The following is a 21,644-nucleotide window of genomic DNA, read 5'->3' as shown; positions in this document are numbered from 1 at the left end:
ATCCCATTGAGCTTTCTTAAAGTTAAAAGGTCTTCTGAAAGCAACTTTCTCAGGTTTGACCACTGCTTCCATAATACATAGAAGAGCTCTACATTGTGTTCTTGGAAATGGTTCTACAATATGCTTCTTGGTTTGGAGAGCAATGTGGTCTGAGACAAAAATGTGATTCATATCGTAACCCCGCCTTCATTGACTGCTGTTAAAGGAATGGGGCAGCTTTGGGTCTTGTATTAACCCTAGACTTATTCATTCAGCCCAGTCTTGTAGGTTTTTGCCATTTGTGTCTGTATATCCCCAAGAAGTACTATGACAGGTAAAGTCACTTTTGACTACTTTTGTTGGTTGAGAATCAAAATTGTATGTTTCTGTAAATTTCTATTCTTTATTTGGAGGCTTATATACAGATGTAATAGTGTAAGACTGAATTTCAAATGTTAAGATTCAATGTCATTAACAAAGGTCATATCTGCAGAGAGTATGCCAATATTTCTGAACATATACCAATAAACTTACCTGTCGAACATTAGGTTCATTAGCCAACTTGACAAGCAGATGTAAGAGACAGATGTGTGTTCGTGCAGAAAGAGCAGTTGGGTATGCTGTGAGAACATGGCCCACCCAACTCCACCACGGAACTTGAATGAACACAGTGCCAAGGAAGGAATGACAGTCAGGGAGGTACTGGTCCACCACCTGGAGGAACAAATTATGAGTTCACATACACCAGCATCCAGATGACCAGATGCGATAAAATACTAAATGAATCTGTCCATCTTCTACAACAAAGTATATAACAACTGTGATAGAAGTGGTTACGCTGTCTCATGAGAAATATGTCAATAAGAACTAGCAAGGAAAATGCACAAGAGTTTTGTGTATTTTTTATAACCAGAGTTGGTACAAATTAAAGAGCATAAATCAATAAATGAATCTGGTGAGTTGTTTGTTAATGGTATTATGCTAAAATTGAGTCAATAATTGCTAGAAATATAGCAGAGGTGCTAAGACACTTATCTTAAATATTTGAATATTCTACTCTCAATGCAGTGACATAATTGATTTAATATAAAGTTCATACCTTCAGCATTAACTCAAGATCCTGCATGCTGGGCCAGAAGCGTTCCCAAGGCAACGATTGAAAACTGCCGTGGACAACATTTAAGATGTAGTCCTTTACTGCTGAATGAGCAAAACTCGACACATAAAACTGCCACACAAAGCACAAGATGTTGCTGCAGGCTATAAGAAAACACAAAATTATGACTATATACATTCAATTATATTTGTGTGTTTGAGACAGAAAAAGGCATCTCCATCTATATATATAAAATAAGAGTTTAGTCAGTATATTGCTCAGAATTTGAAAAGAAATGGTATTTCTGTATCAGTCATGTCAACTGTAACCAGCAAATGCACTTTTTACTTTTCCGTAATTTCTGTCTATCTGTCTGTCTGTATGTATGTATGTATGTATGTATGTATGTATGTATGTATGTATGCAAGTATGCATGTATGCACAGTATGTATGTATGTATGTATGTATGTACACGCATCACGAGAAAACGGTTGAAGAGAATTTAATGAAAATCGGTATGTAAAGTCGGGGTATGAACCACTACAATCTAGGATATAAATCATTTTATTAACTCTGAATGAAATGGTAGTTTAGAGGAAGGTCTAAAATTTAATTCTCAAATATTTATATTATTGGTGGTCCTATCGATAAATAATACATAACTAAAGGTATATAGACTTAAATTTCCAATCATTTATGTCTTATACATTTTTACCTACTGGCTATGATAACACAGATATTCATGAATTTGTATTTTTGTTGCTAAGTCCATATCAACGCCGAGCCACAAGAGAATGGGTTAACAGAATTTAATGAAAATTGGTATAGGGCTATAGAGTCGGGGAATAAGAAACTACAGTCTAGGCTATAAACAATTTTATTCATCCTGGATGAAATTGTAGTTTAGGGGAAGGCACCTAAAATTTAATTTTTAAACACGCATGTTATTGGTCCTATCGAAAATTATTACATAACAAAAGTTATAGAGAATACAATTTCCGATCATTTGAGTTTTATTCTGTTTTACCATACTGACTATGATAAGAGTGGTATTTCAGAGTCGGAAGAAAACTAAATATGAAAGCCTACAATATCGAAAGCTCATAAAATTTATTGACCATTGCTTGTTGTGATGTTCTTTGTCTCTTATACTTCCACTCAACTCTGATAGATGGGATTATTGCTGTGTACCAAGTATAACAGCCTGACTGAATACTGGTGGGAAATGGCTGGGGAGTTAGAAAACGTTCTTCTTTAGCATGCTATTCCTCTGGTTCATACATTTTCTGATACTGCTGGTATGTAACATACTGGTTCATCATAATGTTCCAGTTATTCGATCCCTACTCTGGCGCGCTGTTTTGAATGAGCAGTGTGCACTCTTAAGGCAGAGGATCACTTAGTAGCAGTAGTAGGAGTGGTAGTGGTAGTATGACCTGGTCTAGAATTACAATTTAGACCTATTTCAAATTATAGCACCACAATTCACTATATAACTCAAAATTCAACCCGGAAAGAGCCGTTTCTTAAGAAAAGCTTCTTCCTCTTCACTTTTATTAAATTCTACATTCATTTTATTCCAAATTAGCAGTGAAGAGGGGGTTTCTGCTCCGGCTTGGAGGAAAAATAGTTTTTGCCCCAGGACTCTGCACTATTCAACACCCCCCGCCGAAAGAAGACACAGAGTGTTCACGGATCACACCTGTCTGTAGCTTGGTCATTCCAGCTGTGGAACTTTGGACTGTTGGATAGGCAGCGTTCGTTAAAAGTGAGAAAATGTGTGGTTTTAATTTAATTGACTATTTCATATGAAACCATTGCTTTTAATCGCGCCATTCCTACTGACGTCATTGTAATGACCTACAGTACGTTCATTTCAGTTGGGAAAACCACTAACACAGTCTTTCTGAGGATTTAAAAAGGCAGGTGGAGTGTGAATGTCTGACATTATAATGAAAACTCCCCAACCTGATTGTGACTGATGGTAGGCAAGTGTTCCTACATTTACAATGAAAATGCCCTAACACAGTTTTCGTATGATAAAAGACGTCTGGTGAATTCCCCGTTGCGTTTCTATGGTAACGTCAAGAGCTATGCAAATTCATACAATCTTGCTCACAACATATACACTACCTACCCTAGAATTCTGTATACAAGGTAGAATTCCATAGCGAAGCACGGGTACATCAGCTAGTAAAACTGAGTTTTGACATTGTCTTATTGTACCTTTTGCACTGTTTTCCAAGGTGTGAAGTACTATCTCCTACATGTAATGATATGCAATTTAACCACTCTGTGCCATCATGGTATTAAGGTAAAGAGAATTAAGTGGATCTTGTGTCCTTTTCCAAGTTTTTACCAACAGAATGCCACCTGCTCTGCAGAAGCCCACAACATACAAAGGTTGTGAAAGACATTTCTCCAGTTGAAGGTGATGAACAACGAAATATTAATTTTGTGTAATGTGCCATAAAGCATTAACATCAGAAATTATGAAATGGCAAAGAGGTTGAAGTTTCTGGTACTTGCTTTACACTGCACTGACACAGATAGGTCTTATGGCGACGATGGGACAGGGAAGGGCTAGGAGTGGGAAGGAAGCAGCCGTGGCCTCAATGAAGGTACAGCCCCAGCATTTGCCTGGTGTGTAAATGGGAAACCATGGAAAACCATTTTCAGGGCTGCCGACAGTGGGGTTCGAACCTACTATCTCCCGAATATTGGATACTGGCCGCACTTAAGCGACTGCAGCTATCGAGCTCGGTGGTTGAAGTTTCAATGACAAGCATTATTGTATTTTATTGTCCACTGATAAAGTAAATTTGCAATTTTTTAACTACTGTAATAACATTTTACTGTACATTATTATTTCTATGCTCCGAGTATTGTATTTTGATATGATGTGCATCCGCTATTATCCTTTTCGTGATACTGTTCTTTGATTTCTTTAACTGCCAACTTTTACAATGCCTTTCAGTGGGCTGGGAAGACTTGGGATTAATGAGACAAGCTACTTCACTAAACGGTATGTTGTTGATATTGGTAAACAGTATGTTCCAAGCTGTCAGTAGTAGAGGTATGGCATAGAAAGATAACAGCTTGAAAAGAGTTTTTAAATGCAGGGAAGATCATAATACATCATAAATCATAATGGAATTCAAGAGTACAAATTGGTGCAAATATTCATTTATAGGAAGAGGAATTAGATAACAAAATAATTTACCAAGGGAGATGTTCAATAAATGTCCAACTTCTTTGAAATCATTTAAGAAAAGATTAGGTAGACAGTGATAGAGAATGTGCCACTATGGCAACAGCCCTAAATGCAGATAAGAGGTGACTAATGTACAGAATATTTTGGTATTTGTTTTCATTACTATTTGCAGACCCTTCTTCTTTTTCAACAACAACAACAACAACAACAACAACGACAACAACGACAACAACGACAACAACAACAACAAGTAGTAGTAGTATTTTATATTTTCGTCTATGGCCATTAGAGACCACGTTAGGTAATAGTTACATGTTTCTGGAAGCCTTCTTCACAGCCCAAAACATTATCATCCTATCTCTGGCAGCCTGTCTTCTTTCTTCCGTCCACCCACGGTTAAGTTTTGGTTCGTCATGGAATCCCTGGAATTTGTCGATCACTGACCTAAACTTTGTTCAGTTAGAGAAGGCTTCTGAATTTAGTCCCACCTGTTTGAGATCCTTTCTCACCTCCCTGAACCATTTGTTTGACACTTTAGGTATGCTATCTGTTCCGGCCTAGCTATGGCTAGACCACCTAGTTACTCGCTACCACTTTAGGACAGATAGCAGCACCCTTCAGCACCCAGCCGGAAGTGGTGTGGATGGAAGGGGATGAGAGACTGTTATGCTTGGGTGCCTCGTGCGAGAGGAGATGAGAACATGTGACTGATTGTTATCGGGGCCATCTGCCCATCAATACTCAGTGTTATGTATTATAATGTGTTATATAAGTGTCGTAAATGTAATAAATATTGTTATTTAATCAAGTGAGTGATTTACATTCAAAACATGGTCCTCCGGGACACTTATATAACACATTATAATACATAACACTGAGTATTGATGGGCAGATGGCCCCGATAACAATCAGTCACATGTTCTCATCTCCTCTCGCACGAGGCACCCAAGCATAACAGTCTCTCATCCCCTTCCATCCACACCACTTCCGGCTGGGTGCTGAAGGGTGCTGCTATCTGTCCTAAAGTGGTAGCGAGTAACTAGGTGGTCTAGCCATAGCTAGGCCGGAACATGCTCCCCACCGTTGAATCACCATGATTCAACCGAATTGAACTGCCTGATATGCCCTCATGAGAGCTCAGTTCAAATATCACACAGGCACTGACATACAGAGTTCATGTACAGTAACCAAAATGAGTTGATCATTCAACAAAATATACATATAAACATAGGCAAAACAGAAACACAAGCAACAAAATATTTACACACTGTTAACAGAAGGTACTAAGTAGGTTGACTGTGTCCTCATCCATTATTATTATTATGCAATATGAATTAAGCACACTAAGTTCTCAGTTCAAATCTCACACACACAACACCATAATTACACTCTGAAATGAACAAGAAAAAATATTCACATGAAACGCTTATATTTTAGCCACAACGATCCTGTTTAGTTCTCAATAGGTAATGGAATTAACTTGTTAACAGGTCGTTTAAAAAGACCACTGGTTGTTCTGATGGTAGCCACTCGTGCAAGTCCATCCTTCTCAGGGTGAACAGTCTCCACCACAGCCAACTTCCAACAGAGAGGAGGAAGATTGTCCTCCTTCAGAAGAACAACTGTACCAGTAGCTAGGTTCTCCTTGCGACAGGTCCATTTTTTCCTCTGCTGCAGTGAGTTCAGGTAATCGGCAGACCACCTCTTCCACAACTGCTGCTGCATTGACTGGATACGCTGCCATCGAGCCAATCTGTTGATGGGCAGGTCAGTAATGTCAGGCTCAGGAATGGTTGTAAGGGGGGCACCAATTAGGAAGTGAGCAGGTGATAAATAATTAAGGTCACTGGGGTCATTAGATAAGGCAGATAGGGGGCGAGAATTAAGACAGGCTTCTATCTGTGCAGTAAGGGTACATAGCTCCTCAAATGTCAATAGCGCATTACCCGCAACTCTTCTCAAGTGGTACTTCATGGATTTGACAGCTGCTTCCCACAGTCCGCCAAAGTGTGGAGAGCTGGGAGGTATAAAGTGCCACGTGATGCCTTCCATCGCTAATGAATTCCTTATCTCTTCACAAAAGCTGGTTGAAAGGAATAGTTTTTGGAGATCCTGCATTCTTCTATTGGCACCAATGAAGTTAGTCCCATTATCACTATAGATGATGGAGCATTTCCCACGTCGAGCTATGAATCTCCTCAGGGCTGCCATAAAGGCATCAGTAGAGAGGTCACTCACCACCTCTAGGTGAAGAGCCTTGGTAGCCAAACAGATGAACAATGCAATGTAGCTCTTCGTTGTCTGTTTGCTTCTTACATTTCCCCTCTTGACGAAGAAAGGACCAGCATAATCAGTTCCTACATTAAGAAATGGGCGACTCTGTTGCACTCTGGTAACTGGGAGCTGTCCCATCAGCTGTTCAGCTGTTGACGCCTTGAATCTAAAACAGGTCAGGCACTTGTGGATGACTCTTCGAACAACTGCCCTTTCTCTTTCTCTTAATGATGCAATTACTAATTGAGCACCTGCATGTAAAAGCCTAATGTGTTCTGTCATCACAACAAGGTTTGTGAGAGCATGCTGGGGAGGAAGGATAAGCTGGTGCTTATTGTCATAAGGTAGTTTTGAATTTACTAGTCTTCCTCCTACCCTTAGCATTCCCTTATCATCTAAGAAAGGATGTAAATCTGCAATTTTACTTTTCCTTGAAATGCAACACTTAGAGTTGAGACTGGCTATCTCTTGAGCGTAACACACTTGCTGTGCAATTTTGATACAGGAGTGCAAGGCCATCTGCAGCTCTTGTGTACTTAATATCCCTAACCTCTTGTCTTGAGGATTGGCACTATTGTGAATAAATCGCCAACAATATGCAGTAACTCGAGTCAGTCGGGACAGTGATGAGTACTTCAGCATAAGTTCATCCCAGTTTGTATCTATCAACATAACTACAGGAAGTGTGCTTCGTGACTCAGGTAGTTCCTCTTCTGAATGGGCTGAGCTTGTGTCTGGCCATGATTCAGTGGGCTCAGATAACCAGGATGGTCCGTGCCACCACAGATTCATACCTCGTAGTTGTTCTGGAGCAACACCTCTGGATATTAAATCTGCTGGATTACAACTGGTAGGAACATGTCTCCATTCAGCCTTGTGAGTGTATTCTTGAATTGAAGAGACTCGGTTGGCCACAAATGTTTTCCAGCGAGTAGCAGGAGATGCGATCCAGGCTAATACAATGGTGGAGTCTGTCCACAGGTACAGCTTGCTGACTGGCAAAGACAAAGCTGGAAGGGTCTTGTGGAGTAGTCGGGCAAGTAGTAGCGTTCCACACAGTTCAAGTCTTGGTAGTGTCAGTTTCTTCACCGGTGCTACTCTGGATTTAGAACATAATAATCTGACACAGGTCTGTCCCCCTTTGTCGACAGACCGTACATAAAGACAAGCTCCATAAGCTTGTTCTGAAGCATCAGAAAAACCATGAATTTGTATATCAACAGGGGGTCCCTTACATGTGACTAACCGCTCAATATAAAATTCTCTTACTGCCTGTGGCTTAAAGTGAAGTTCTTCCCATTCTCTGACTAGTTGAGATGGTAGTCTGTCATCCCAGTTCAGATTGACTAGCCAAAGTTTCTGCATAAAAACCTTGTAAGAAATTACCAAAGGGCTGACCAACCCAAGTGGATCAAATATTGATGCAATAACAGATAAGACCTTTCGTTTAGTTACATGAGAGTCAGCATGATAGGGACTGTCTGAATACAGATTGCCACAAATGAGAAAATGATCAGTAACTGGATGCCATAATAGGCCTAAAGATTTCACGCTAGTGCCTTCATCAAGACTTAAAGGCAGCTGGGTTTCCCTGTCCTCTTCTGAAACTGCTTCTAGTAATGCTGGGTGGTTTGAACACCATTTTCTGAGGTGAAATCCTCCACTCTCTAGTAAATTAATAATTTCAGACTGCAACTGAAGAGCATCCTGGATATCGTCACAGCCGCTTAATAAATCATCAACATAAAAATCTCTGCGAACAACTTGTGCTGCTCTGGGGAACCTCGATTCTTCATCTTCAGCAAGTTGCTGCAGGCATCTGGTAGCTAGGAAGGGTGCTGATGCTGTACCATATGTTACAGTTGTCAGTTCATAGTGAGAGGGTGGGTCCCTAGGTGATTCCCTCCAGATAATCCGCTGAAGTTTCCTATCATCTGCATGAACCATGACTTGCCGATACATTTTAGCAATATCTGCGGTGAAGGCAAAGGTATGCATTCTGAATCTTAGAATGATAGAGTAAAGATCCTGTTGTATTGTCGTTCCAACCATTAATATGTCATTCAATGAAATGTTGTTAGAAGTTTTAGAAGATGCATCAAATACTACCCTAGTTTTGGTAGTCGAGCTACTAAGCTTAAAAACTGGATGATGGGGTAGATAATAGCTTCCATCTTCATTCCCTGACTGAGTAGATGTATCCACCTTAACCATATGCCCCATCGCCTCATACTCGTGAAGAAAGTTAGAGTACTCGTGCTTAAGTGAGGGCTGCCTGCTGAAACGCCGTTCTAATTGAGTTAGTCTTGACATGGCATGATTGAAGGAGTTTCCCAGAACCTCAGGTTTCTGCTTGAGGGGTAAGCGAACTATGAATCTACCTGTAGCATCCCTAGTAGTATTCTCTGTAAAATGTTTTTCTGTGGCTCTCTCTTCTCTTGTCATGACTCGTGACGTAAGCTCTTCTATTTCCCAGAACCGTTGTAGTTGGGTGTCTAACCTGTCCTCTGACTTCAAGAAACATGTAGTTAGAGTAGGATTTTTCTCTTCCCTACGATGGTAGTGTCCAGCAATAATCCATCCTAGTTCAGTGTCTTGAAGGATAGGATAATCTGGTGATCGAGTTCTGCGCCAAGGTTTCAGTAATGAAAAGAAATGTTCTGCGCCTATTAACAATTCAATGTCACCTGGCTGGAAGAACTTGGGGTCAGCGAGCTTCAAATCAGTGGGCAAGTTCCAATGCTCATGCTGAATGTAACTACTGGGCATGTTACCTGTGATACGTGGAAAGACAGAGCAAGTCATACTCACAGTGAAGTTACTTACAGTGGATTGCAATTCTAACTGAACACTGTACCTTGATTGAGAAATGGAATCATTTATGCCGCTGATTGGTATGGGATTCTTCATTTTCTTAAGGCCTAATCGCTGTGCTAGACTTTCAGTGCAAAGATTAACCTGGCTGCCACTGTCAAGAAGTGCCCGGCAGACCTGCATTTGCCCCCTACAATCTAGTACCTTGACCATGGAAGTGGACAGCAGAACCCCTACAGGGTCTTTTGTATTGCAGTATGTGTGAGAGGAGTTGGATGCAGTTTGATGGGCTGTACCTCCCTCTCTACCTGAAGGATTATGTAATGAGGTGTGATGCTTCCTACTACATAATTTACAGCCACGTGATTTGCACTGTTTGGCAGAATGCTGTGTACGCAAACAGTTAAAACATAAGTCCATTTCCTTAACCCTTCTTTGTCTATCTTCCACACTGAGAGCTGCAAACTCTTCACATTTAAATATCGGGTGATTACCATGACAGCAGGGACACTTTATGAGACTGGTAGTGGTGTAAGTGTAACGTGGTTGAGTATCCCCTTGAGGTTTAGGCTTATTTCTGTCAGCTTGTTGTCTGTGCGATGGTGCAGTGTGCTGTGAGCTAGGGAAGTTCTCCAGAGCTTGCCGTTTATGCTCAACAAATGACAGCAAGTCATCAAGTGATGGAACCCGAGTGTCTGCTTGTGATAATTCCCAGTCTCGTCTAGTACAAGCATCAAGTCCTTGAGCATACAGTTGAATCAAAATAACTTCATGCAATGGAATGTTAAGTTCTAGGGCCTTGAGTGCATTCAAATGACTATTAAAAGTGTTAGAGTACCTTAACAGTTCTGTGGCTGTTTCACTGAAAACTGATTTTAAAGTTAAGAGTGCCTTAACATGAGTAGCTGCTATTAGTTTCTTGTTCTCAAATCTGTCCTTCAACATTTTCCACGCTACCTCATAATTTGCCTCTGTGATGGGTAAATTTTGAATTAATTGGCTGGCTGGGCCCTTGAGAACAGATGCTAAGTAGTGAAATTTCTGGACACTTGGCAGATTATTGTTGTTATGAATCATAACTTGAAAACTGTCTGCGAATGAGAGCCAGTTTTCGTATTTTCCATCGAAATGTGGAATGTTAATAGCCGGTAACTTTAAACTCGCAACACTGCTGACCTGAGTTCTTCCTGAATCTACCGTGTCGCGTGATGACTCTTCAAGGTTCGCTATTATTTTACTCATTTTGCCCTTTACCTTGTAGTATTTGGTTTCGAATTCGGCACGCGCCTGATCATGAGCTTGCTCGTTTTCAACGTCTCCTAATTCTAATTCTGACTGCACGTCATCAAACTTCGACATTAATGCACTCATGTCTTCGTATCGCAGTTTAATTTCATGCGAATTCGAATGCTGTTGAGCGATGAAATTTTCAACAAATGTTTCCGAGCGGGTAAGTTGCGCTTTAAATCGCGATCTCTGCTTAAGAAGCTTTTGCCTTGTTGAAGATTCCATGATGGAGGGGGTAAGACAATAACAAGGAGAAAAGGAGAGCCTTAAATGAATAGTACTGACCTGCCTTCAGTTTAGTTTACCTCTGGTGCTGGAACATCGAACCTGGGACTGCCAGATGATGTCACTGAAGTGAACTTCCAAGTATTTCCATGTTACTGTAGAAACTAGTCGTCCATACTTCACGCCACGCTGCTTTCACGAGGTCCTCGTGGTGTAGATAATCCGGCCCGGTAATTGGACCATCATGTTTTGAACGTAAATCACTCACTTGATTAAATAACAATATTTATTACATTTACGACACTTATATAACACATTATAATACATAACACTGAGTATTGATGGGCAGATGGCCCCGATAACAATCAGTCACATGTTCTCATCTCCTCTCGCACGAGGCACCCAAGCATAACAGTCTCTCATCCCCTTCCATCCACACCACTTCCGGCTGGGTGCTGAAGGGTGCTGCTATCTGTCCTAAAGTGGTAGCGAGTAACTAGGTGGTCTAGCCATAGCTAGGCCGGAACACTATCTACTATTAAGAAAATCCTTTTCATTAGTCTCTTCTCATCCATTCTAAATAGATGCCCATACAATTTAAGTCTCCATTTTCTCATGGACTCAGTTAGCCTTTCATTGTCACGGTAAAGTTCTTTCCTTCCTCGCAACCTGTACTGTCCATCCACAATCTTTGGACCCATTATTTTGCAAAGGATCTTTCTTTTGAATTTCAGTCCCGCTTTCCCTGTCATTTGGAGGCATTCACTAGCATACAGACATTCTATTTTAATCACTGTATTGTAGTGCCTTAGTTTAGCTCGTCTGGAGATGGTTGTTTACTTCTTGTATATAGGATATGTCCTACGAAAAGCTGCAGGCATCTTCACCCATCTGGTGTTGTTCGCTTCTCATTCATTAGTTTTTAATTGCACTATTTCACCTAAGTACTTAAAGCTATCAACTATATTTTACCGTGTTCTGTCATCAGGTACCGAGGGGCTATTTTGATGTTTGTTATATATTTAGTTTTTTTGAAAGCAATCTGTAGTCCTGCTTTTTCTGCTTGTAGTTTTAGTACATTCAACTGTTCTATTGCTGTGTCAGTATTCTTAGATAGCAGTGCAAAGTCATCAGCAAAGGCAAGGCAATTAATCATGACACCACTTTTTGATCCTCCAATGTATACTTGGGTAAGTAATCCTTTTCTGTCCAGTTCCTTTTCCCATTCCCGGATAATCTTCTCCAACACACAGTTGAAAAGAATTGGTGACAGTCCATCACCCTGTCTGACTCCTGTTTTAATTTCGAACTGCTTGGAGATCTCTCCGTGAACTTAACTTTCGAATCTGTCTCAGTTAAAGTCTGCTTAATAACTACCGTTGTTTTGGCATCGTTTCCAAATTCCACCAATATATTGAACAGCACTTGCCTCTCGGCTGAATCATACGCCTTCTTGAAGTCTGCAAAAACCACTACCAGATCCTTTGAGAGATGATTCTCTAGTTCACGTTTCAGACTCTAGATTTGATCAACCCATGATCTTCCCTTCCTAAATCCCGCTTAATACTCGCCTAGTTGGTGATCCTCCTGTTCCACAAGTCTCTTCTGCAGTGCTTTATACAGTGTCTTATATGTTACAGGTGTGATGGAAATGCCGCGGTAGTTGTTAGGATTTGCTCTATCACCTTTTTTTGTGTAGAGGATGAACGACAGCATTTTTCCAGTCTTCAGGGATTACCTCCATTTCCCAGATCTTTTCCATTTCTCACCTTAAAACTGTGATTGCGATTTCTCCACCACTTTTCAGCATCTCTGCTGTGACAGAGTCTTCCCCTGCAGCTTTGTTGTTCTTTAAGTCTGTAATTATTTGATGGAGTTCTTTTTCGTCAGGGGGTATTGAGTTTTGATTCCATTGCTTTTGATCCTCTTTTGGCCATTTATTTTCAGGTTTTACACAGTTCAACAATTTCTCAATGTATGTAGCTAGTATCTCACAATTTTCATTCTTATTCACAGCCAATTTCCCTTCAAAATCCCATGGTAGATGGTTGATATCCATTTATGTGCTCTTTAAAGGTCCTATAAAAGGTTCTAGTATTGTTCTTAAATTCCATGTCAATACTTCGGATTTCTTCAGATATTTGATTCATTAGTCTTTGCTGTCTGTTTGCGTACCTCTTTGTATGTCTCAAATTTATCTTCTGTTTTATCTTTGTACCATGCTTTATAGGCTACAACTCTCCTATCAATTGCTACATCACAGTCTGTGGTCCACCATCGGTATCTGCGAGTTTGTCACAATGGTGCAACATCCTTAGCTATATTAGCCATATTCTCTCGAATATCCTCACAAGTCTCCATTTTCTTCTCCTGCATACGTCTTTGAAAGTCGTTTCTGTTTTCTTGAAGTTTTTCGTGGTTTACTTTTATTGACACATTCGGAGAGAGTCTCTTCTTGTTTAGCGTTAACGGCTTGAATTTTATGCGGGTCAAGATTGGCTCCTTTCCGTACTACCACATTCATAATTTCTTTAGTGTTTCTCCTTGAAATTGCAACATGGTCCAGTTTATATTCACCTAGGTCTTTCCGTAGAGCGCACCACGTTTTCTTCTTCCTTGGCAGTCTTTTGAAGTACGTGGACATTAATTTAAGATCAAAAGTCTCACATAAGTCAATAAGTCTCTTCCCATTCGTATTCGTTCTGGTGTGAGCTGGATAACTACCTACTATTTTTTGGAACTGACATTCTTTTCTGACCTGCAAGTTGAAATCACCCATCAGAATTTTGACATGATTGCTTGGCATCTTTAGCAATTCATTCTCCAATTGATCCCAGAATATTTTCACCTTATGGGGATTTTTTCTGTTGTCAATGTTTATGGGGGCGTGTGCATTGAATAATGCGTATCTGTTGTTTTCACATTTCAGTGTTAGAGTGGAGAGTATATCAGAAGGAGAAGAGAAGTCCGTTACAGAGTCAATTACTCGTTTGTTTACACAAAATGCTGTGCCAAGTTGCTGCAGATTTCTTCCAATTTTTCGTCCAGGTTTACCCTTAAAGATTCTGTAATTTTCTGAATCAATCGTATTAATATCAGTAAAACATGTCTCTTGCAATGCTAGTATTAGGATATTCTGATTTTCCATTTTATCCAAAATCTGTTTTAATTTCCCCGTCCGAAGTAGAGTCTGTATGTTGATAGTCCCAAAATAGTGATGTTTCTTTGTCCATAGATTTCGTCTTCGGTTAGTTGTGTTTGTCGTTAGTATGTCATCAATCTGGCTACCAGATGGCTCCAACTCCATCTTGCATGTTGGTACAAGCTCCCCAGAATCCGAAGGCCTGTTTGTGCCGCCTAATGCGGCGGTGGATTTCCATTGCTGGATACCACGTGGGGTAGTTTTCCTTGAAAGTGTTTCCATCATGCATAGCCTTACCTCATGGTAATGCTTGGTGGGACAGATTACTCTGTCCGCAGTTAGAACTATGGTTGTTAGCCATAGAGCCAGTTCTCCGCCCTTTCAGCCACTGGGAAATAACCTCTTCTGCCAACGAGACCATTGACTGCAGTCCATTTTCCCCCTCAGTTGATCCACAGGTGTTTATTTGGCTAAGCCTTATTCACACCTGTCCTGCATATCTACAGAAACATCACCTATCAGCCATATGGGACGTGCCGTGTCGGGGTTGAGGCCCCCTGCCCCAGTGTCTTCTGTGAAGTTATGACAAACACTTACTCAGTTCAGTGCCTGACCCCCATGGAAGCAAATCTAAGCTAACCTAAGGATGATGACGATGATGATGATGATAATAATAATTCTCTACAACAGCAGCACCAAGATTTGTAATGGAATTGCTTATTTTCTTTTTAATTTACAAATGCATTTTCACTCACCAGCATTATTATTATTATTATTATTATTATTATTATTATTATTATTATTATTATTATTATTATTCTCATTATTTTCCAAGGAAGGAAGCCCTAGTTTACCTAAAAGTATGTTAGGGATATTGTTTATAACAATACAATATTAACGGTTATTAATACGAGGGCGGTTTGAAAAGTTCTTGGAATCATCGCTAGATGTCAGTGCTAGAGCAACGAGGTTCCCGCACAATAATCACACATCCTTTGTTAGTGAACACGTGGCGCATCAGTGCTCTAGCTGCAGGAGTGTGGTAGTGACGACTCTTTGTTGTTGTTCCCGCGTAGTGATTTGTGACAATGGAAAAAAATGAGATTCAAGCAGTGATTAAACACTTTGTAAAGGAAGGTATGAAAGCAAAGGAAATTCATGCCGACTTTCAGAACACACTAGGGGACTCTGTTCCTTCATTTTCAACTGTTGCCAAGTGGACCAGTGAGTTTAAATTTGGTCGGGAGAGCTTGGATGATGATCCGTGTAGTGGACGGCCAAAAAGTGTTACGACCCCAGAATTTATCGCAAAAGTGCATAAAATGGTCATGGAGGAGAGTCGACTGAAAGTGCGGGAGATTGCTGAAGCTGTAGGGATGTCTTCTGAATGGGTATATTATATTTTAACCGAAGAATTGGGTATGAAAAAATTATCCGCAAGATGGGTGCCACGACTCTTGACATTGGACAATAAACGCACCAGATTGGAAATGTCCGAACAAAGTCTGGCCCGTTTTCAGTGCAACCAACAAGATTTTTTGCGCCGGTTTGTGACTACAGATGAAATTTGGGTCCACTACAATACCCCAGAGACAAAACAGCAGTCAAAGTAGTGGAAACATGCTGATTCACCACCACCAAAGAAAGCAAAGGCAGTGCGTTCAGCCGGAAAGGTCATGGCCTCAGTTTTCTAGGATGCAAAAAGCATTCTGCTGATTGATTGTCTTCCTACTGGCCAAACAATTACGGGGCAATACTATGCAAACCTCCTAGACCAACTACAGGAAAAGATACGTGAAACAAGGCCTGGTTTGGCAAAGAAAAAGGTCATATTTCATGAGGACAACGCTCCGCCACACACGAGTGTTATTGCCATGGCATAACTTCATGAACTGGGGTATGAATTGTTGCCACATCCACCTTATTCACCTGATTTGGCACCATCAGACTTTCATCTATTCCCCAAGCTGAAAATTTTCCTCGGTGGACGGAGATTTTCTACAAGGGAAGAACTGACAGCCAAATTGGAGTGGTATTTTGCAGGCCTGAAAAGAGAATGATACACAAAAGGTAAAAACGAATATAGAATACATTATAAGTGCTAGCAGGCTAGTCGTTACAACAGAAAGACGTCAAGGATTCAAGTCTATGTGTACAGTGCGTCGCATGATACCTTTCACAATATTTGCCGCAGCGTTCGCATACACATTCAGCGTCTGGTTGGTGAAACTTCTTCAACCTGCACAGCTTATGATGGAAGCCATGTACGGCAAAGCATGTGACCGTGTGCCTTTTGGCTATTAGCTGCAATAAATATTTATTATTTTGCAGGCCTGGAGGAATCTCATTTTCGAGATGGAATCAAGGCATTGGAACATCGCTGAACCAAATGCATTAGTCTACAGGGAGACTGTGTTGAAAAATAAAAGCAGATCTACCGAGGTAAGATACTTAATTCTAGTACATTCCAAGAACTTTTCAAACCACCTACGTACATTAGTTGACCAAAATACTGCATAAGAATATTACAAAATGTTAAAAAGAAGTCTAAGAAACGGGAAAAAGCTGAAGTGCAACACCTTTACATTACAGTAACTGAGGTGTCCTAACAAATTGTTTCTTTTGATGGCATATAGAGGACAACAGAAAATTAAATGAGCTACTGTTTGTTCTGATTGCACTGACAAAGGATCCTTCTAGTGATGGTATTTTAAACCGCTGAAAAATTTTTTTAAATTTACCATGTCCAGTCATAAACTGTGCAGGTACAAAAGGACGTTACAAGAATTTTGAGATTACAATAGAAGAATGGTTAGAAAGAACAACCCCTGCGTATGTCGCTTCGTGCTATTTGTCCATACAGAGTTCCAGCTCTCTTCCATTTCACTTCTAAATATCTTCTTCACATGAGATACAGGACACGTGGAGAAGCTGATATCTTGCTAACCTGTCCGCCCTGTCATTTCCAACAGTTCCAGCATGACCTTTTATCCAACTAAGACAGATATGCAAGTTGCTGTTTAAGATTAACAATCAATATATTTAGTTTAGCATGACTTTACTTTGCCAAATAAGGACATGGTGCTGTTCTAATTTTGGTTTCTATTTTCATATTAGAGATGATTATGACGATGATAATAATAATCATCATCACTGCATGGCCTCAGCTATGGTGTGCAGACATTTTAATTTGACACCATCTGGCTGTCTGCTCATCAATTTCGTCGTTCAAATTTACTCTAGCCCTACTAGATGGCAAGAGTAAACCTAATCTCTCTTGGGCATCTTTGGCCGAGTTTTAATTAATTTTGTCATGTAAACACTGAATGTGTCTTTTACATTCCAACATCGTACAACATGGAGTTGTTCTTTTTATTTTGTTAGGAATGAAGCCATACTTTTCAGCATCGAGTTAGTTAAATGTTATTGTTAAAACTTCATTTTTCCTTTTTCATTATATCAATACTTGTAAATTTATTTTTTGTCATTACTGGTTCATATTTCACTAAACTCTCTATGAGTGACAAGTTTATGCAATGTAAACAATACTTTACATATTATATAAGCATGTTTTAAGTTATTTGATAGAATCTGAGAATGTTCTTGTAGAACGAAACATGTCATTCTTTGTATAATAGTGTGTATTTTTACAGGTATGTTTATAGTGCTACAATTTATATTGTAACTGCAGTGTGTTTGACAGACTGAAAAGCTTTTGTTACATTCAACATGGAGTGTCGAATGGACTTTTCCTCACCCTTCAAAAATCCAACTTCCTCTGCTGGTTTTGAACCCGCCATCTTGTTTTAACAGCTGGGCATCAGTTTTTAAGTGCAAGCAGCAAGCAATAACGAGATTGCTCAGCAAGCTCTGTACAGTGTTGGTCTATGCACACATCACCTGTACTTAAATTAACAGTGATCGCATCATAGAAAATAACATTGTGCAGGACCATCACATGTAGCCTACACTAGCAGTGTAAAGAAAATTAACGGTTACAATAGTCCAGAAGGTAGCCTTATCAATTTGGGGAACAAAATCAGACCATATCCAGAAATTGAAAAAGAACTGTTAAAATATGTAACTGCATTAAGAAATGATAGCCATTCAGTTTTGCATGAAATGCTACAGTTAAAGATGCTGGAGATTGCAAAGAAAAGCTATATAAAAGTATCTCACAGTCAAGCAAGGAGAGGATGGCTGTGTAGATTCATAGAGAGGTACAACCTTTCTCTTCAAAGCACATCTGTATGTCATGGATTGCTGAAGGAGTATACCACAAACTGAGGAATTCCATTGGTATTTTAGATTCAAAATTAAATTTGCATAATTATGCCTCTCCCCCCCACCACCCACACCATTTTTGAGGTTAAAAATGCTTTTTTTTTTTTTTTTTAATCAAGAAAATTTTGCGAGTAAATAAAATATTATGAATCAACTTGTTGACTTGTTATAATACTTCAAAATTATCAATACTGTAGATAAAATAACCAACTACAATTCACATATATTAAGAATTTCCTACAAGTGTATTTGTCATATCCTAAATCAATAGTTTATCTCTACCTACAACTGTGACAAATTTCATCCCCCTGTGGGTGGGGGCAGCAGAATAACACCCACGGTATCCCCTGCCTGTCGTAAGAGGCAACTAAAAGAGGCTCCAGGGGCTCTGAACTTTAGAGGGTGGGTTGACTACCAGGGGGCCCTTAGCTGAGTCCTGGCATTGCTTCCACTTACTTGTGCCAGGCTCCTCACTTTCATCTATCCTATCCGACCTCTCTTGGTCAACTCTTGTTCTTTTCCGACCCTGATGGTATTACGTATGGAGGTCTAGGGAGTCCTTAATTTTCACGCCTTTTGTGTCCCTTGTCTTCTTTTGGCCGATACCTTCATTTTTCAAAGTGTCGCGACTTCTCCATTTCTTCCCTCTGATTAGTGCTATATAGAGGATGGTTGCCTAGTTGTACTTCCTCTTAAAACAATAATTACCACCACCTGTGACAAATTTCAAGGAAGCTGGAACTGCATTAACAGTAAGTAATTTCCTTTAGCTTTGTACATTTAGCAAGTGTTTGCCTTACAAAGTAAATCACCATGATGAATGTTTTGTTTTATGCACAGTTCTCAAGTTTTTCCTCAAGTTCTATAACAACACACACACAAGAATATGTTGAGTACTCTTAGTAGCATTTTATCTGATTCAGAGTTCACAGTTGGAAGACTATACTGAAAATTATGTGTTTCGTGAAGATAAAAATAGATTTTTTAAATACTTATCATTCACTATTTTAAATTTTCTTTTTGTTTGTTTTGTAATTATTTTAGTGTAGTTGCACCGCAGTCCTGACTGAGCAGGCAGAGAGAACGGATGTGCTGAGTGAGTGCTGAGGAATGGGGAACACCTTGCAACAACATAGCAAGCAAGCAAGTTGCTTTACGTCGCACCAACACAGACAGGTCTTATGGTGATGATGGGGCAGGAAGGAGCTAGGAGTAGGAAGGAAGTGGCCGTGGCCTTAATTAAGGTACAGCCCCCGCATTTGCCTGGTGTGAAAATGGGAAACCACAGAAAACCATTCGCAGGACTGCCGACAGTAGGGTTCGAACCCACTGTCTCCCGAATACTGGACACTGATATAGATAGGAAGAACAGATGGAGGAGTAAAGAGGTAAAGAATAAGAACACTAAGTTTATACAAGGAGTATTTTATTATACCACCTATTCAATACAATCCATTGTTGCATGGTTAAATTAACATAGCAAAAAAAGCAAAGTCATCTCCGTACAGGCCATGAAGGCTCTTGGAGGGGTGGAAGGTAAAGGCTGCCACTATCCGTAACCTTGGCACTAGATAGGGTAGAGTGGTTAGCTCTATGCCCGGCCGCCTTTGCCTCCAGGAATTAACCGGGTACTCATTTTTGGTGTAGGCTGAGTGAACCTCAGGGCTATGTGCACCTCCGGAAGTAAAAATCTTGTTTCTTAAATTTTACGACTTCCTGACAGGGATTTGAACCCACGTCCTTCCTGGCGATCCGAGCACGCCTTTACCGCCTCGGCCAGCCAGCCCCTAAATTAACATAGGAACTACCAAATTTTTAGGTACATTTTTCGGCCTTTTTTTACTGGGCATCATCAACCTTATCCAATCCTAAAACAAACATTGGTCTGAGGACCTTATTCAATTTATATAAACTATGCTGTAAAATCATTAATAACATTGACACTGTGGTGCCTTACTTTTAGAATACAAGGATACCTAAAAACATATATACACATATGAAAATTAATTTTAAAAATATTGAAATGTTCGTCTAAAAGAATTTTGTATCACATTGTTTCTTAAAACAATGTGATATCTTTCAGACAAATATTTTGTATCACATTGTTTTTATCTTTTAGACAAATATTTCAATATTTTAAAAATTAATTTTAATGTGTGTGTGTGTGTGTGTGTGTGTGTGTGTGTGTGTGTGTGTGTGTGTGCGCGCGCGTGCGTACGTGCGTGTGTTTTAGGTATCCTTGTACTCTAAATATATGGAACCACAGTGTCAATATTAAGCATTTAACAGCTTAGTTTATATAAAATGAATAAGGTCCTCAGACCAATGTTTGTTTTAGGATTGAATAAGGCTGATGATGCCCAGTAAAGGAGGGGCGAAACATGTACTTTAAAATTTGGTAGTTTCTAAGTTCATTTAACCACGCAACTGTGGATTGTATTGAATAGGTGGTATAATAAAATACTCCTGGTATAAACTTAGTGTTAAAGTTGTTTTCAATACAGAACAATGATGAGAATAATGACTTGTAAAGAATAAGAAGATGAAGGATATGAAAGGGGATATTGGCAGCACTTCTTGTGGCAGTGGTGATGGCAGTGTTGCTAATGATGGGGGAGTGGAGACGAATCCTGGGCCAGGCCCTGTAGGTGCTCTTGGATGGTAAGAAATTGAGGCAATACAGGAGGTGGTGAATGAGGCATGTCAGCCAGAGCAAGTAAGGAGTTGGTAATGAAATGAAATATGGCTTTTAATGCCGGGATATCCCAGGACGGGTTCGGCTCGCCAGGTGCAGGTCTTTCTATTTGACTCCTGTAGGCGACCTGTGCGTCATGATGAGGATGAAATGATGAAGACAACACATACACCCAGCCCCCGTGCCGTACGAATTAACTAATTAACTTTACAATGGCGAAAAATGAAAGTATCCTCCTATTCAATACATCATATATTCCGTCATTAGACGGAGTAAACAAGTTCAGACATGTTTCGGCTCGTTTGAGCCATCTTCAGTGAAAAAATTAGGGGGGTTGGAATAATTTACATAATATGAGTTGAAAAAATGCTAAAAAACATAATGAAAGCGCAAATGAAAAAACAAACAAAAGAGAGCCTAGACGGAAACAAAATAGCACAAATATACAATATTTACATCAATATGCAGAGCAAAAAAACAACTTATTGCAACAAAATTCAGTGAAACAGGAGTTAATTTGAAATAATAATTGATACTAAAAAACTGCGTTAACCTAAGAAACAAGGGAATGAGAAAACAAATGATGCAGATGGAAATGAATAATGGTAGCACATGGTGAGGTTGTGGACCTCAT

The 21,644-nt window shown here is 39.8% G+C and overlaps 1 protein-coding gene across 1 annotated transcript in view; it reads right to left on the bottom strand.

Annotated features, from left to right (window-relative positions):
* Positions 1-21,644, bottom strand: part of Epg5 (ectopic P-granules autophagy protein 5) — a 540,178-nt gene that overhangs the window by 134,216 nt on the left and 384,318 nt on the right. The window contains exons 26-27 of the mRNA XM_067143866.2: positions 1,079-1,239; positions 514-693 (exon numbers count right to left, since the gene is read on the bottom strand). Coding sequence (XP_066999967.2) covers positions 514-693; positions 1,079-1,239 — 341 coding nt within the window. The remainder of the gene's footprint in view (positions 1-513; positions 694-1,078; positions 1,240-21,644) is intronic.

Source organism: Anabrus simplex, chromosome 3, assembly GCF_040414725.1.
Source record: "Anabrus simplex isolate iqAnaSimp1 chromosome 3, ASM4041472v1, whole genome shotgun sequence".
Classification (NCBI taxonomy): domain Eukaryota; kingdom Metazoa; phylum Arthropoda; class Insecta; order Orthoptera; family Tettigoniidae; genus Anabrus; species Anabrus simplex.
Note: the sequence above shows the minus strand (reverse complement) of the source record. Positions and strands in the feature narration are given on the sequence as shown.